This window comes from Nerophis lumbriciformis, linkage group LG02 (genome assembly GCF_033978685.3).
Source record: "Nerophis lumbriciformis linkage group LG02, RoL_Nlum_v2.1, whole genome shotgun sequence".
In the NCBI taxonomy this organism is placed as follows: domain Eukaryota; kingdom Metazoa; phylum Chordata; class Actinopteri; order Syngnathiformes; family Syngnathidae; genus Nerophis; species Nerophis lumbriciformis.
In genome coordinates, this window is record NC_084549.2 from 5,426,282 (window position 1) to 5,443,950 (window position 17,669).

At 35.0% G+C, this 17,669-nt stretch overlaps 1 protein-coding gene across 2 annotated transcripts in view; it reads left to right on the forward strand.

Moving 5' to 3' along the window:
• The window catches only part of LOC133578677 (high-affinity choline transporter 1-like), a 32,072-nt gene that overhangs the window by 11,712 nt on the left and 2,691 nt on the right, over positions 1 to 17,669 (forward strand). For both annotated transcript variants that reach the window (XM_061933168.1, XM_061933244.2), the window contains exons 3-5: positions 836 to 991; positions 14,266 to 14,414; positions 14,478 to 14,621. In XM_061933168.1, coding sequence (XP_061789152.1) covers positions 836 to 991; positions 14,266 to 14,414; positions 14,478 to 14,621 — 449 coding nt within the window. The remainder of the gene's footprint in view (positions 1 to 835; positions 992 to 14,265; positions 14,415 to 14,477; positions 14,622 to 17,669) is intronic.

Consider the following 17,669-nt stretch of genomic DNA (forward strand, 5'->3'; position numbering starts at 1 on the left):
GAAGTGGCGGACCATAAAACGATGTGGTAGGCCACATAATAAAACGATGTGGTAGGCCACATAATAAAACAATGGGGTGGCCCACATAATAAAACGAAGTGGCGGACCATAAAACGAAGTGGCGGACCATAAAACGATGTGGTAGGCCACATAATAAAACGATGTGGTAGGCCACATAATAAAACTATGTGGTAGGCCACGTAATAAAACAATGGGGTGGCCCACATAATAAAACGACGTGCTGTGTCACATAAAACGATGTGGTAGGCCACATAATAAAACAATGGGGTGGCCCACATAATAAAACGAAGTGGCGGACCATAAAACGATGTGGTAGGCCACATAATAAAACGATGTGGTAGGCCACATAATAAAACAATGGGGTGGCCCACATAATAAAACGAAGTGGCGGACCATAAAACGAAGTGGCGGACCATAAAACGATGTGGTAGGCCACATAATAAAACGATGTGGTAGGCCACATAATAAAACGATGTGGTAGGCCACATAATAAAACAATGGGGTGGCCCACATAATAAAACGATGTGGTAGGTCACATAATAAAACAATGGGGTGGCCCACATAATAAAACAAAGTGGCGGACCATAAATTGATGTGGTAGGCCACTTAATAAAACGGTGTTGTGGGCCACTTAATAAAATGGCGTGGTGGGCCAGATGTGGCCCCGGGCCTTGAGTCTGACACGTGTGTTGTAAGAAATAAAAATGCTGATCAATAAAAAGAAAGGAGAGGCGCTTCTTTGTTGTGTCGGTGTAAAAACAACAATGGCGGGCGCAGAGGAATGCAAACATTCCCAGCATGCTTTGTGTTTCAGGAGGACTGTTCTTTGCCGAGCCCATGAGGGACAACAAGTACGTGACCATGATGGATCCTTTCCAGATCAAATATGGAAAAGTGGCCACGGCTACTTTGTCGCTGGCCTCGCTCGTCTCCGAGATTATGTGGGTGACAGGAACACTGATAGGATTAGGTAAGAATGTTGCATGCTGGGATATATGCACTTGATACGCCTGACACCAGCTGCTGCCTGCAAGTGCTGTGTGTGTGTGTCTGTGTGTGTGTGTGTGTGTGTGTGTGTGTGTTTGTGTGTGTCTGTGCGTATGTGTGTCTTTGTGTTAGTGCTGCTACACACCTCACACACTTTTGTCTGCATCTAAGCTAACTTTCATCTCCAAAAAAGAACAAAACATTTCTTCAGATGCACAAAACGTATTGAAAGGTTTTAGTTGTGTAAATGGTAAATAAAAAGAGAATACAACAAATCCTTTTCAACTTATATTCAATTGAATAGACTGCAAAGACAAGATATTTCATGTTCACACTGAGAAACGTTGTTATTTTTTGCAAATATTAGCTCATTTGGAATTTGACGCCTGCAACAGGTTTCAAAAAAGCTGGCACAAGTGGCAAAAAAGAGTGAGAAAGTTGAGGAATGCTCATCAAAAGACTTATTTGGAACATCCCACAGGTGAACGGGCTAATTGGGAACAGGTGGGTGCCATGATTGGGTATAAAAGCAGCTTCCGTGAAATGCTCAGTCGTTCACAAACAAAGACGGGGCGAGGGTCACCACTTTGTCAACAAATGCCTGAGCAAATTGTTTAAGAACAACATTTTCTCAACCAGCTATTGCAAGGAATTTAGGGATTTCACCATCTACGCTCCGTAATATCATCAAAGGGTTCAGAGAATCTGGAGAAATCACTGCACGTAAGCCATGATATTACGGACCTTCGATCCCTCAGGCGGTACTGCATCAAAAAGCGACATCCGTGTGTAAAGGATATCACCACATGGGCTCAGGAACCCTTCAGAAAACCACTGTCAGTAACTACAGTTGGTCGCTACATCTGTAAGTGCAAGTTAAAACTCTACTATGCAAAGCCATTTATCAACAACACCCAGAAACGCCACCGGCTTCGCTAGGCCCGAGCTCATCTAAGATTGACTGATGCAAAGTGGAAAAGTGTTCTGTGGTCTGACGAGTCCACATTTCAAATTGTTTTTGGAAACTGTGGCCGTCGTGTCCTCCGGACCAAAGAGGAAAAGAACCATTCGGATTGTTCTAGGGTCAAAGTGTAAAGGGCAGCATGTGTGATGGTATGGGGGTGTATTAGTGCCCAAGGAATGGGTAACTTACACATCTGTGAAGGCACCATTAATGCTGAAAGGTACATACTGTCATGTCTGTGTGATCAGGTTTTATTTTTGGACTTTTTGTGCACTTTTGTTTTGTTTTGTCACCATAGTTACCCATTAGTTTCACCTGTCATGCCACGCACCTGTTTTGAGTCACGCACCTGTTGTTAATCATGTCCATAGTATTTAAGTTCATTCATTTTCTGTTGTTCGTCCTGACGACCTCACAACACATTTATGCTCTGTTCATGCCTGATACTTCTTTCCATGTCAATTCCTCAAGCAACTATTTTTGTCCAAGCCAAGTAAGTTTTTGTTCCATATTTATAGTCTTTTTGGTTTCATAGTTTGTTCTCCGCCATTGTGCGTGTTTTTTGTTTGTACTTTTTTGCTATAGTCTTTTGGTTTCATAGTTTATTCTCCGCCACTGTGCGCGCTTTCATTTATTCCTTTTTTTGATAATAATAAATCATGTACCTTCATTCCCGTCTCGCACGAGCCAACTTTCCGTTGCATCCGGGAAAAGCACACACCCCGGACCAAGTCATGACACATACAGATTTTGGAGCAACATATGTTGCCATCCAAGCAACGTTATCATGGACGCCCCTGCTTATTTCAGCAAGACAATGCCAAGCCACGTGTTACAACAGCGTGGCTTCATAGTAAAAGAGTGCGGGTACTAGACTGGCCTGCCTGTAGTCCAGACCATTGAAAATGTGTGGTGCAATATGAAGGCTAAAAAATGAGAAGGGAGACTGTTGAACAACTTAAGCTGTACATCAAGCAAGAATGGGAAAGAATTCCACTTCAAAAATGTGTCTCCTCAGTTCCCAAACCTTTACTGAGTGTTGTTAAAAGGAAAGGCCATGTAACACAGTGGTAAAAATGCCCCTGTGACAACTTTTTTCCAATGTGTTGCTGCCATTAAATTCTAAGCTAATGATTATTTGCAAAAAAAAATTAGATTTCTCAGTGTGAACATGAAATATCTTGTCTTTGCAGTCTATTCAATTGAATATAAGTTGAAAAGGATTTGTTGTATTCTCTTTTTATTTACCATTTACACAACGTGACAACTTCACTGCTTTTGGGGTTTGTATATGAAATGTAGATTTAAGTTGACACTGGAGATGAACTAATTGTGTTTGTACCTTTAAAGATGTTCAAGTGTTGCTCAGCATCATTTCTATCACTTTTGTATTTTCTTTATCAGCAGGTGTCTTACAAATGCTAACATTTCACGTGGCTGATAAGGTTTGATGTTTCGCCATCTTACAAATGCTAACATTTCAGGTGGCTGATAAGGTTTGATGTTTAGCCGTCTTACAAATACAAATATTTCAGGTGACTGATAAGGTTTGATGTTTCAGCGTCTTACAGATGCTAACATTTCAGGTGGCTGATAAGGTTTGATGTTTAACCGTCTTACGAATATTTCAGGTGGCTGATCAGGTTTGATGTTTGCCGTCTTCATAATGCCAACATTCCAGGTGGCTGATAAGGTTTGAAGTTTTGGCATCTTACAAATGCTAACGTTCCAGATGGCTGATAAGCTTTGATGTTTTGCCGTCTTCAAAATGCTAGCATTTCAGGTGGCTGATAAGGTTGGACGATTTTGCGTCTTACAAATGCTAACATTCCAGGTGGCTGATAAGGTTTGATGTTTTGCCGTCTTCAAAATGAAAGCATTTCAGGTGGCTGATAAGGTTTGATGTTTTGCCGTATTTAAAATGACAGCATTTCAGGTGGCCAATAAGGTTTGATGTTTTGGTGTCTTAAAAAATGCTAACATTTCAGGTGGCTGATAAGGTTTGATGTTTTGCTGTCTTCCAAATGCTAGCTTTCAGGTGGCTGATAAGGTTTGATGTTTTGCCGTCTTCAAAATGCTAGCATTTCAGGTGGCTGATAAGGTTGGACGATTTTGCGTCTTACAAATGCTAACATTCCAGATGGCTGATAAGGTTTGATGTTTTGCCGTCTTCAAAATGACAGCATTTCAGGTGGCTGATAAGGTTTGATGTTTTGCCGTCTTTAAAATGACAGCATTTCAGGTGGCCAATAAGGTTTGATGTTTTGGTGTCTTAAAAAATGCTAACATTTTAGGTGGCTGATAAGGTTTGATGTTTTGCTGTCTTCCAAATGCTAGCTTTCGGGTGGCTGATAAGGTTTGATGTTTTGCCGCCCTACAAATGCTAACATTCCAGGTGGCTGATAAGGTTTGAAGTTTTGGCATCTTACTAATGCTAAGATTTCAGCTAGCTGATAAGGTTAGATGTTTGGCCGTCTTACAAGTGCTAAAATTCCATGTGGCTGATAAGGTTTGATGTTTTGCCGTCTTCCAAATTATACCATTTTGTGTGGCTGATAAGGTTTGAAGTTTTGGCATCTTACTAGTGCTAAGATTTCAGCTAGCTGATTAGGTTTGATGTTTTGGCGTCTTACAAATACTAAGTGTTCAGGTAGCTGATAAGGTTTGATGTTTTGCTGTCTTACAAATACTAACATTTCAGGCTGCTGATAAGGTTGGATGTTTTGGCGTCTTACACATGCTAAGATTTCAGGTAGCTGATGAGGTTTGGTGTTTTGCCGTCTTACAAATGCTAACATTTCAGGTGACCGATAAGAATTAATCTTTTTCCGTCTTCAGAATTCTAACATTTAGGTTGCCATCAGCATATTGAAACTACTGTACTTGTGTTCAATATTGTCACAATAATGCACAGTATTTACCTTTTGTAGCCTACCTCTCTGTCGTGTAACAATAGGAACTATTATCGTTGTTTATGTTGCATAGGGACACATTTGAGTGAGGGACCGTAGAGGTCAGAGTTGACAACAAGTGATATTTATGTCCGCCCAGTTTGTTGAGTCAGGACTAAACAGAACAAATTAAAACACCTCAAACAACAATTGCAGCTTCGCAATATTTTTATGGATAAATGTTCATAGATTGGACGTTTGTAGAGCTGCAGACTGACGACGCTGATTCAGTGATGAATAGTGAATGTGAGTGATGAATATGGATGAGTGGATGAAAGTCATATTCAGTGATGAATGGATGAATCTGCATGATGAATATGGATGAGTGAAAGTTATTGTTTTACTTGTTTATTACACTACTTTTCATGTCTTTTGTGTTGTTTTTACACAATACTTTCCCAGTCTTGTTGTTATGGTTTAACAGAGGGAGATGACGGCACAGACACCAGGGGGCAGTAATGTTCAATCATTTATTATATATATAATAACACTAAACAATACTAACTAATAAACTAAACTAAGGAAATGGAGAGTGTCAAAACCCAAGAGTGTGTGTGTGTGTGTGTGTGTGTGTGTGTGTGTGTGTGTGTGTGTGTGTGTGTGTATGTGTGTGTGTGTGTGTGTGTGTGTGTGTGTGTGTGTGTGTGTGTGTGAGGCTATGTGTGTAGTTAGCTGAAGTGTGTGTTACCAAGTGTTGTCGAGAGCGAAGGAACAAGGGAGTCCGTGGGGCAGGCAGATGATCCAGGTCAGGGGAGAAGAGACGAGGTCCGTGTCCGAGTAGGGGTCGAGGATCGAGGAAGGCGGGGAGAGTCGGGAAGGCACTGCGGGAGAACAAACTAGGACGTCAGACACGGAGGGAAAACGCAGAGAGAAACAGAGAGAGAGAGCATAAGGCTTCGGCTTACGGTACTCCATTCAGACACTAAGTTCCCGCCTGGATCCTTGGATCCACTGGTCCTTTATACAGCTCCCTCTCATCAGGTCCAGGTGTGCTGATTGCTGATCGCCCACAGCCTTGCTGGCATGTGGGCGTGACGCGGCCGTGGGCGAGTCCCGAGGCGCAGCAAGTAGAGCGCAAAGATGACCGTGACACTTGTGTTGTTTTTTTACCCACTTTTTCATGTTGTTTTTCACACTAATGTTCATGTTTTTTGTGTTGTTGTTTTTTACACTACTTTTCATGCTTCTTTTTGCTGATTTTTTACACAACTGATTTTTGTGTTGTTTTTTTACACTCGTTTTAAGCTTGTTTTGGTTGATTTTGACACAACTTTTCAAGTCTTGTGATGATTTTGACACAATTTGTCAAGTCTTGTGTTGATTTTGCATGTCTTTTGTGTTTTTTTTACACTATAATGTTCATATTTTTTGGTTACTTGTACACAATTTTTCAAGTCTTGTGTTGTTTTTTACACTACTTTTCAAATATGTTGTTGATTTTCACAATACTTTTCAAGTCTTGTGTTGTTTTTTTACACCTTTTTTATGTTGTTTGTGTTGTTTTTTTTATACTAATATTCATGTTTTTTGTGTTGTTTTTTACACTAGTATTCATGTTTTTTTGTGAGGGGGGGTTTAGACAATTTTCATGCTTTTTTGTGTTGATTTTTTGCACAACTGATTTTGACACTCCTTGTTTTGTCTTTTGTGTTGTTTTTACACCCGTTTTTAAGCTTGTTTTTGTTGATTTTGACACAACTTTTCAAGTCTTGTGATGATTTTGGCACAATTTGTCATGTCTTGTGTTGATTTTGACACAATTTTCCAGTCTTCTGTTGATTTTGACACAACTTTTTAAGTCTTGTGTTGATTTTGACACAACGTTCTAAATCTTCTGTTGATTTTGACACAACTTTTCCAGTCTTGTGTTGATTTTGACACAACTTTCTAACTCTTGTGTTGATTTTGACACAACTTTTAAAGTCTAGTGTTGATTTTGACACAACTTTTTAAGTCTTGTGTTGATTTTGACACAACTTTTTAAGTCTTGTGTTGATTTTGACACAATTTGTCAAGTCTTGTGTTGATTTTGACACAATTTGTCAAGTCTTGTGTTGATTTTGACAGAACTTTTTAAGTCTTGTGTTGATTTTGACAGAACTTTTCCAGTCTTGTGTTGATTTTGACAGAACTTTCTAAGTCTTATGTTGATTTTGACACAACTTTCTGAGTCTTGTGTTGATTTTGACACAACTTTTTAAGTCTTGTGTTGATTTTGACACAACTTTCTAAGTCTTGTGTTGATTTTGACAGAACTTTCTAAGTCTTATGTTGATTTTGACACAACTTTCTGAGTCTTGTGTTGATTTTGACACAACTTTTTAAGTCTTGTGTTGATTTTGACACAACTTTTTAAGTCTTGTGTTGATTTTGACACAACTTTTTCAGTCTTGTGTTGATTTTGACACAACTTTCTAACTCTTGTGTTGATTTTGACACAACTTTTCCAGTCTTGTGTTGATTTTGACACAACTTTTTAAGTCTTGGGTTGATTTTGACAAAACTTTTTAAGTCTTGTGTTGATTTTGACACAACTTTCTAAGTCTTGTGTTGATTTTGACACAACTTTTCCAGTCTTGTGTTGATTTTGACACAACTTTTTAAGTCTTGTGTTGATTTTGACACAACTTTTTAAGTCTTGTGTTGATTTTGACACAACTTTCTAAGTCTTGTGTTGATTTTGACACAACTTTTTAAGTCTTGTGTTGATTTTGACACAACTTTTTAAGGCTTGTGTTGATTTTGACACAACTTTTCCAGTCTTGTGTTGATTTTGACACAACTTTCTAAGTCTTGTGTTGATTTTGACACAACTTTCTAAGTCTTGTGTTGATTTTGACACAACTTTTCCAGTCTTGTGTTGATTTTGACACAGCTTTCTAAGTCTTGTGTTAATTTTGACACAATTTGTCAAGTCTTGTGTTGATTTTGACACAACTTTCTAAGTCTTGTGTTGATTTTGACACAACTTTTTAAGTCTTGTGTTGATTTTGACACAACTTTCTAACTCTTGTGTTGATTTTGACACAACTTTTCCAGTCTTGTGTTGATTTTGACACAACTTTTTAAGTCTTGTGTTGATTTTGACACAACTTTTCCAGTCTTGTGTTGATTTTGACACAACTTTTTAAGTCTTGTGTTGATTTTGACACAGCTTTTTAAGTCTTGTGTTGATTTTGACACAGCTTTTTAAGTCTTGTGTTGATTTTGACAGAACTTTTCCAGTCTTGTGTTGATTTTGACAGCTTTTTAAGTCTTGTGTTGATTTTGACACAACTTTCTAAGTCTTGTGTTGATTTTGACACAACTATTTAAGTCTTGTGTTGATTTTGACACAACTCTTTAAGTCTTGTGTTGATTTTGACACAACTTTCTAAGTCTTGTGTTGATTTTGACACAACTTTTCCAGTCTTGTGTTGATTTTGACACAATTTTTTAAGTCTTGTGTTGATTTTGACACAATTTTTTAAGTCTTGTATTGATTTTGACACAACTTTCCAAGTCTTGTGTTGATTTTGACAGAATTTGTCAAGTCTTGTGTTGATTTTGACACAACTTTCTAAGTCTTGTGTTGATTTTGACAGAACTTTGTAAGTCTTGTGTTGATTTTGACACAACTTTTTAAGTCTTGTGTTGATTTTGACACAACTTTTTAAGTCTTGTGTTGATTTTGACAGAACTTTCTAACTCTTGTGTTGATTTTGACACAACTTGTCCAGTCTTGTGTTGATTTTGACACAACTTTTTAAGTCTTGTGTTGATTTTGACACAACTTTCTAACTCTTGTGTTGATTTTGACACAACTTTTCCAGTCTTGTGTTGATTTTGACACAACTGTTTAAGTCTTGTGTTGATTTTGACACAACTTTGTCAAGTCTTGTGTTGATTTTGACACACCTTTTCAAAAGTCTTGTGTTGATTTTGACACAACTTTTCTAGTCTTGTGTTGATTTTGACACAACTTTTTAAGTCTTGTGTTGATTTTGACAGAACTTTCTAAGTCTTGTGTTGATTTTGACAGAACTTTCTAAGTCTTGTGTTGATTTTGACACAACTTTTCCAGTCTTGTGTTGATTTTGACACAACTTTCTAACTCTTGTGTTGATTTTGACACAACTTTTCCAGTCTTGGGTCGATTTTGACACAATATTTTAAGTCTTGTGTTGATTTTGACAGAACTTTCTAAGTCTTGTGTTGATTTTGACACAACTTTTCCAGTCTTGTGTTGATTTTGACACAACTTTTCCAGTCTTGTGTTGATTTTGACAGAACTTTCTAAGTCTTGTGTTGATTTTAACAGAAATTTCTGAGTCTTGTGTTGATTTTGACATAACTTTTCCAGCCTTGTGTTGATTTTGACACAACTTTTCCAGTCTTGTGTTGATTTTGACACAACTTTCTAAGTCTTGTGTTGATTTTGACAGAACTTTCTAAGTCTTGTGTTGATTTTACACAAATTTCTAAGTCTTGTGTTGATTTCGACACAACTTTTTAAGTCTTGTGTTGATTTTGACACAACTTTCTAAGTCTTGTGTTGATTTTGACACAACTTTCTAAGTCTTGTGTTGATTTTGACACAACTTTTTAAGTTTTGTGTTAATTTTGACACAATTTGTCAAGTCTTGTGTTGATTTTGACACAACTTTTCCAGTCTTGTGTTGATTTTGACACAACTTTTCCAGTCTTGTGTTGATTTTGACACAACTTTCTAAGTCTTGTGTTGATTTTGACACAACTTTTCCAGTCTTGTGTTGATTTTGACAGAACTTTCTAAGTCTTGTGTTGATTTTGACAGAACTTTCTAAGTCTTGTGTTGATTTTGACACAACTTTTCCAGTCTTGTGTTGATTTTGACACAACTTTTTAAGTCTTGTGTTGATTTCGACACAACGTTTCCAGTCTTGTGTTGATTTTGACACAACTTTTCCAGTCTTGTGTTGATTTTGACACAACTTTCTAAGTCTTGTGTTGATTTTGACACAACTTTTCCAGTCTTGTGTTGATTTTGACACAACTTTCTAAGTCTTGTGTTGATTTTGACACAACTTTTTAAGTCTTGTGTTGATTTTGACACAACTTTCTAAGTCTTGTGTTGATTTTGACACAACTTTTCCAGTCTTGTGTTGATTTTGACACAACTTTTTAAGTCTTGTGTTGATTTTGACACAACTTTTTAAGTCTTGTGTTGATTTTGACAGAACTTTTTAAGTCTTGTGTTGATTTTGACACAACTTTCTAAGTCTTGTGTTGATTTTGACACAACTTTTCCAGTCTTGTGTTGATTTTGACACAACTTTCTAAGTCTTGTGTTGATTTTGACACAACTTTTTAGGTCTTGTGTTGATTTTGACACAACTTTCTAAGTCTTGTGTTGATTTTGACACAACTTTTCCAGTCTTGTGTTGATTTTGACACAACTTTTTAAGTCTTGTGTTGATTTTGACACAACTTTTTAAGTCTTGTGTTGATTTTGACACAACTTTTTAAGTCTTGTGTTGATTTTGACACAGCTTTCTAAGTCTTGTGTTAATTTTGACACAACTTTTCAAGTCTTGTGTTGACTTTGACACAACTTTTCCAGTCTTGTGTTGATTTTGACACAGCTTTCTAAGTCTTGTGTTAATTTTGACACAACTTTTCAAGTCTTGTGTTGACTTTGACACAACTTTTTAAGTCTTGTGTTGATTTTGACACAACTTTCTAAGTCTTTTGTTGATTTTGACACAACTTTTCCAGTCTTGTGTTGACTTTGACACAACTTTTTAAGTCTTGTGTTGATTTTGACACAACTTTCTAAGTCTTGTGTTGATTTTGACACAACTTTTTAAGTCTTGTGTTGATTTTGACACAACCTTCTAACTCTTGTGTTGATTTTGACACAACTTTTCCAGTCTTGGGTCGATTTTGACACAATTTTTTAAGTCTTGTGTTGATTTTGACAGAATTTTCTAAGTCTTGTGTTGATTTTGACACAACTTTTTAAGTCTTGTGTTGATTTTGACACAACTTTTTAAGTCTTGTGTTGATTTTGACAGAACTTTTCCAGTCTTGTGTTGATTTTGACACAACTTTTCCAGTCTTCTGTTGATTTTGACACAACTTTTCCAGTCTTGTGTTGATTTTGACACAACTTTCTAAGTCTTGTGTTGATTTTGACAGAACTTTCTAAGTCTTGTGTTGATTTTGACACAACTTTTCCAGTCTTGTGTTGATTTTGACACAGCTTTCTAAGTCTTGTGTTAATTTTGACACAACTTTTCAAGTCTTGTGTTGACTTTGACACAACTTTTTAAGTCTTGTGTTGATTTTGACACAACTTTCTAAGTCTTTTGTTGATTTTGACACAACTTTTCCAGTCTTGTGTTGACTTTGACACAACTTTTTAAGTCTTGTGTTGATTTTGACACAACGTTTCAAGTCTTGTGTTGACTTTGACACAACTTTTTAAGTCTTGTGTTGATTTTGACACAACTTTCTAAGTCTTGTGTTGATTTTGACACAACTTTTTAAGTCTTGTGTTGATTTTGACACAACTTTTCAAGTCTTGTGTTGACTTTGACACAACTTTTTAAGTCTTGTGTTGATTTTGACACAACTTTCTAACTCTTGTGTTGATTTTGACACAAGTTTTCCAGTCTTGTGTTGATTTTGACACAACTTTTTAAGTCTTGTGTTGATTTTGACACAAGTTTTCCAGTCTTGTGTTGATTTTGACACAACTTTTTAAGTCTTGTGTTGATTTTGACACAACTCTTTAAGTCTTGTGTTGATTTTGACACAACTTTCTAAGTCTTGTGTTGATTTTGACACAACTTTTCCAGTCTTGTGTTGATTTTGACACAACTTTTTAAGTCTTGTGTTGATTTTGACAGAACTTTCTAAGTCTTGTGTTGATTTTGACACAACTTTCTAAGTCTTGTGTTGATTTTGACACAACCTTCTAAGTCTTGTGTTGATTTTGACACAACTTTTCCAGTCTTGTGTTGATTTTGACACAACTTTCTAAGTCTTGTGTTGATTTTGACACAACTTTTTAAGTCTTGTGTTGATTTTGACACAACTTTTCCAGTCTTGTGTTGATTTTGACAGAACTTTCTAAGTCTTGTGTTGATTTTGACACAACCTTCTAAGTGTTGTGTTGATTTTGACAGAACTTTCTAAGTCTTGTGTTGATTTTGACACAACTTTTCCAGTCTTGTGTTGATTTTGACACAATTTGTCAAGTCTTGTGTTGATTTTGACACACCTTTTCAAAAGTCTTGTGTTGATTTTGACACAACTTTTCTAGTCTTGTGTTGATTTTGACACAACTTTTTAAGTCTTGTGTTGATTTTGACAGAACTTTTTAAGTCTTGTGTTGATTTTGACACAACTTTTAAAGTCTAGTGTTGATTTTGACACAACTTTTTAAGTCTTCTGTTGATTTTGACACAACTTTTCCAGTCTTGTGTTGATTTTGACAGAACTTTCTAAGTCTTGTGTTGATTTTGACACAACTTTTTAAGTCTTGTGTTGATTTTGACACAACTTTCTAAGTCTTGTGTTGATTTTGACACAACTTTTCCAGTCTTGTGTTGATTTTGACACAACTTTCTAAGTCTTGTGTTGATTTTGACACAACTTTTCCAGTCTTGTGTTGTTTTTGACACAACTTTTTAAGTCTTGTGATGATTTTGACACAACTTTTCAAGTCTTTTGTTGATTTTGGTACAATTTGTCAAGTCTTGTGTTGATTTTGACACAACTTTCCAAGTCTTGTGTTGATTTTGACACAGTTTGTCAAGTCTTGTGTTGATTTTGACACAACTTTCTAAGTCTTGTGTTGATTTTGACACAACTTTTCCAGTCTTGTGTTGATTTTGACACAACTTTTTAAGTCTTGTGTTGATTTTGGCACAACTTTTTAAGTCTTGTGTTGATTTTGACACAACTTTCTAAGTCTTGTGTTGATTTCGACACAACTTTTCCAGTCTTGTGTTGATTTTGACACAACTTTTCTAGTCTTGTGTTGATTTTAACACAACTTTCTATGTCTTGTGTTGATTTTGACACAACCTCCTATGTCTTGTGTTGATTTTGACACAACTTTTTAAGTCTTGTGTTGATTTTGACACAACTTTTTAAGTCTTGTGTTGATTTTGACAAAACTTTCTAAGTCTTGTGTTGATTTTGACAGAACTTTCGAAGTCTTGTGTTGATTTTTACACAACTTTACCAGTCTTGTGTTGATTTTGACAAAACTTTCTAAGTCTTCTGTTGATTTTGACACAACTTTTTAAGTCTTGTGTTGATTTTGACACAACGTTCTAAATCTTCTGTTGATTTTGACACAACTTTTCCAGTCTTGTGTTGATTTTGACACAACTTTCTAACTCTTGTGTTGATTTTGACACAACTTTTCCAGTCTTGTGTTGATTTTGACACAACTTTTTAAGTCTTGTGTTGATTTTGACACTATTTGTCAAGTCTTGTGTTGATTTTGACACAACTTTTTAAGTCTTGTGTTGATTTTGACACAACTTTTTAAGTCTTGTGTTGATTTTGACACAACGTTCTAAGTCTTGTGTTGATTTTGACACAACTTTTCCAGTCTTGTGGTGATTTTGACACAACGTTCTAAGTCTTGTGTTGATTTTGACACAACTTTTCCAGTCTTGTGTTGATTTTGACAGAACTTTTTGTCTTGTGTTGATTTTGACACAACTTTCTAAGTCTTGTGTTGATTTTGACACAACTTTTCCAGTCTTGTGTTGATTTTGACACAGCTTTCTAAGTCTTGTGTTAATTTTGACACAATTTGTCAAGTCTTGTGTTGATTTTGACACAACTTTTAAAGTCTAGTGTTGATTTTGACACAACTTTGTAAGTCTTATGTTGATTTTGACACAACTTTTTAAGTTTTGTGTTGATTTTGACAGAACTTTCTAAGTCTTGTGTTGATTTTGACAGAACTTTCTAAGCCTTGTGTTGATTTTGTCACAACATTTCCAGTCTTGTGTTGTTTTCCACCCACCCTCTGCTGCCCCTAAGCCGCGTGCCGTGTTATTGTAGCGTCGAGTGACCGCCCCCTAGTGGCAGCAAGAGCAACACTGCATGTTTACCTGGCCGTGTCACGGTGTCGAGTGGACAAAAGTTGTGTTGACGTTGTGTCCGAGCAGGAAAAGTGATCGTCTTGTTTGTTGTCCTTCCTCTAAAAAGCAGTCGGGGTTCTTCTCGCGGTCCTGAGAGTTATTTTTTTAATATTCTTCTCACTGCGCCGTGTGAGTTTAACACTTGTGTGTGTGTGTGTGTGTGTGTGTGTGTGTGTGTGTGTGTGTGTGTGTGTGTGTGTGTGTGCGCCAGGCGTGACGATGAGCGTGATCCTGGACCTGTCCTACTCAGTGAGCATCTGGATCTCGGCGGCGGTGGCCATCACCTACACGCTGCTGGGCGGTCTGTACTCGGTGGCGTACACTGACATCATCCAGCTGGTGCTCATCTTCCTCAGCCTGGTCAGTCCTCTTCCTCTCACGCCGTCAGCCGTCAGCCGTGAGTTGACGCTTTGAGTCCCGCAGTGGATGTGTGTTCCCTTCGCGCTGATGAGCCCGGCGGTGACGGACATCAGCAAGACGGCCTTCAACTTCACCTTCCAGCCGCCCTGGCTCGGAACCTTGGAGGAGGACCGCGTGTGGCGCTGGATCGACAACTTCTTGATTTTAGTGAGCACGATGACACCATGAATGTCACATGAATAATAGTCATAACATTAGTAATAACTTGATAACAACTTTACTGATATTAGTGAGCACCGTGACACCATGAATGGCACATGAATAATAGTAATAACTTGATAATAACTTTACTGATATTAGCACGATGACAACGTGAAGGTAACATAAATATTAGTAACAACATTAGTAATAACTGGATAATAACTCGATGACATCATAAATATGAATAATGAATATCACCAGTAATAACTGGATAATAACTTGATGACATCATAAATATGAATAATGAATATCACCAGTAATAACTGGATACTAACTTGATGACATCATAAATAAGAATAGTGAATATCACTAGTAATGACTGTATAATAACTCGATTACATCATCAATATGAATAATGAATATTGATAGTAATAACTGGATAATAACCTGATGACATCATAAATATGAATACTGAATATCACTAGTAATAACTGGATAATAACTTGATGACATCATAAATAAGAATAGTGAATATCACTAGTAATGACTATAATAACTCCATTACATCATAAATATGAATAATGAGTATCGCTAGGAATAACTGGATAATAACTTGATGACATCATTAATATGAATAGTGAATATCACTGGTAATGTTTGTATAATAACTCGATTACATCATCAATATGAATAATGAATATCGCTTGTAATAACTGGATAATAACTTGATGACATCATAAATATGAATAATGAATATCACTAGTAATAACTGGATAATAATTGATGACATCATAAATATGAATAATGAATATCACTAGTAATAACTGGATAATAATTGATGACATCATAAATATGAATACTGAATATCACTAGTAATAACTGGATAATAACTTAATGATAACTTGATGACATCATATATATGAATAATGAATATCACTAGTAATAACCGGATAATAACTTAATGATAACTTGATGACATCATAAATATGAATAATGAATATCACTAGTAATAACTGGATAATAATTTGATGACATCATAAATATGAATACTGAATATCACTAGTAATAACTGGATAATAACTTAATGATAACTTGATGACATCATAAATATGAATACTGAATATCACTAGTAATAACTGGATAATAATTGATGACATCATAAATATGAATACTGAATATCACTAGTAATAACTGGATAATAACTTAATGATAACTTGATGACATCATAAATATGAATAATGAATATCACTAGTAATAACTGGATAATAATTGATGACATCATAAATATGAATACTGAATATCACTAGTAATAACTGGATAATAACTTGATGACATCATAAATATGAATACTGAATATCACTAGTAATAACTGGATAATACCTTGATGACATCATAAATATGAATACTGAATATCACTAGTAATAACTGGATAATAACTTAATGATAACTTGATGACATCATTAATATGAATAGTGAATATCACTAGTAATGACTGTATAATAACTCGATTACATCATCAATATGAATAATGAATATCGCTAGTAATAACTGTATAATAACTCGATTACATCATCAATATGAATAATGAATATCGCTAGTAATAACTGGATAATACCTTGATGACATCATAAATATGAATACTGAATATCACTAGTAATAACTGGATAATAACTTAATGATAACTTGATGACATCATGAATATAAATAATGAATATCACTAGTAATAACTGGATAATAATTTGATGACATCATAAATATGAATACTGAATATCACTAGTAATAACTGGATAATAACTTGATGACATCATAAATATGAATACTGAATATCACTAGTAATAACTGGATAATAACTTGATGACATCATAAATATGAATAATGAATATCACTAGTAATAACTGGATAATAATTTGATGACATCATAAATATGAATACTGAATATCACTAGTAATAACTGGATAATAACCTGATGACATCATGAATATGAATTATGAATACCACTAGTAATAACTGGATAATAACGTAATGATAACTTGATGATATCATAAATATGAATAATGAATATCACTAGTAATAACTGGATAATAATTTGATGACATCATAAATATGAATACTGAATATCACTAGTAATAACTGGATAATAACTTAATGATAACTTGATGACATCATAAATATGAATACTGAATATCACTAGTAATAACTGGATAATAATTGATGACATCATAAATATGAATACTGAATATCACTAGTAATAACTGGATAATAACTTAATGATAACTTGATGACATCATAAATATGAATAATGAATATCACTAGTAATAACTGGATAATAATTGATGACATCATAAATATGAATACTGAATATCACTAGTAATAACTGGATAATAACTTGATGACATCATAAATATGAATACTGAATATCACTAGTAATAACTGGATAATACCTTGATGACATCATAAATATGAATACTGAATATCACTAGTAATAACTGGATAATAACTTAATGATAACTTGATGACATCATTAATATGAATAGTGAATATCACTAGTAATGACTGTATAATAACTCGATTACATCATCAATATGAATAATGAATATCGCTAGTAATAACTGTATAATAACTCGATTACATCATCAATATGAATAATGAATATCGCTAGTAATAACTGGATAATACCTTGATGACATCATAAATATGAATACTGAATATCACTAGTAATAACTGGATAATAACTTAATGATAACTTGATGACATCATGAATATAAATAATGAATATCACTAGTAATAACTGGATAATAATTTGATGACATCATAAATATGAATACTGAATATCACTAGTAATAACTGGATAATAACTTGATGACATCATAAATATGAATACTGAATATCACTAGTAATAACTGGATAATAACTTGATGACATCATAAATATGAATAATGAATATCACTAGTAATAACTGGATAATAATTTGATGACATCATAAATATGAATACTGAATATCACTAGTAATAACTGGATAATAACCTGATGACATCATGAATATGAATTATGAAT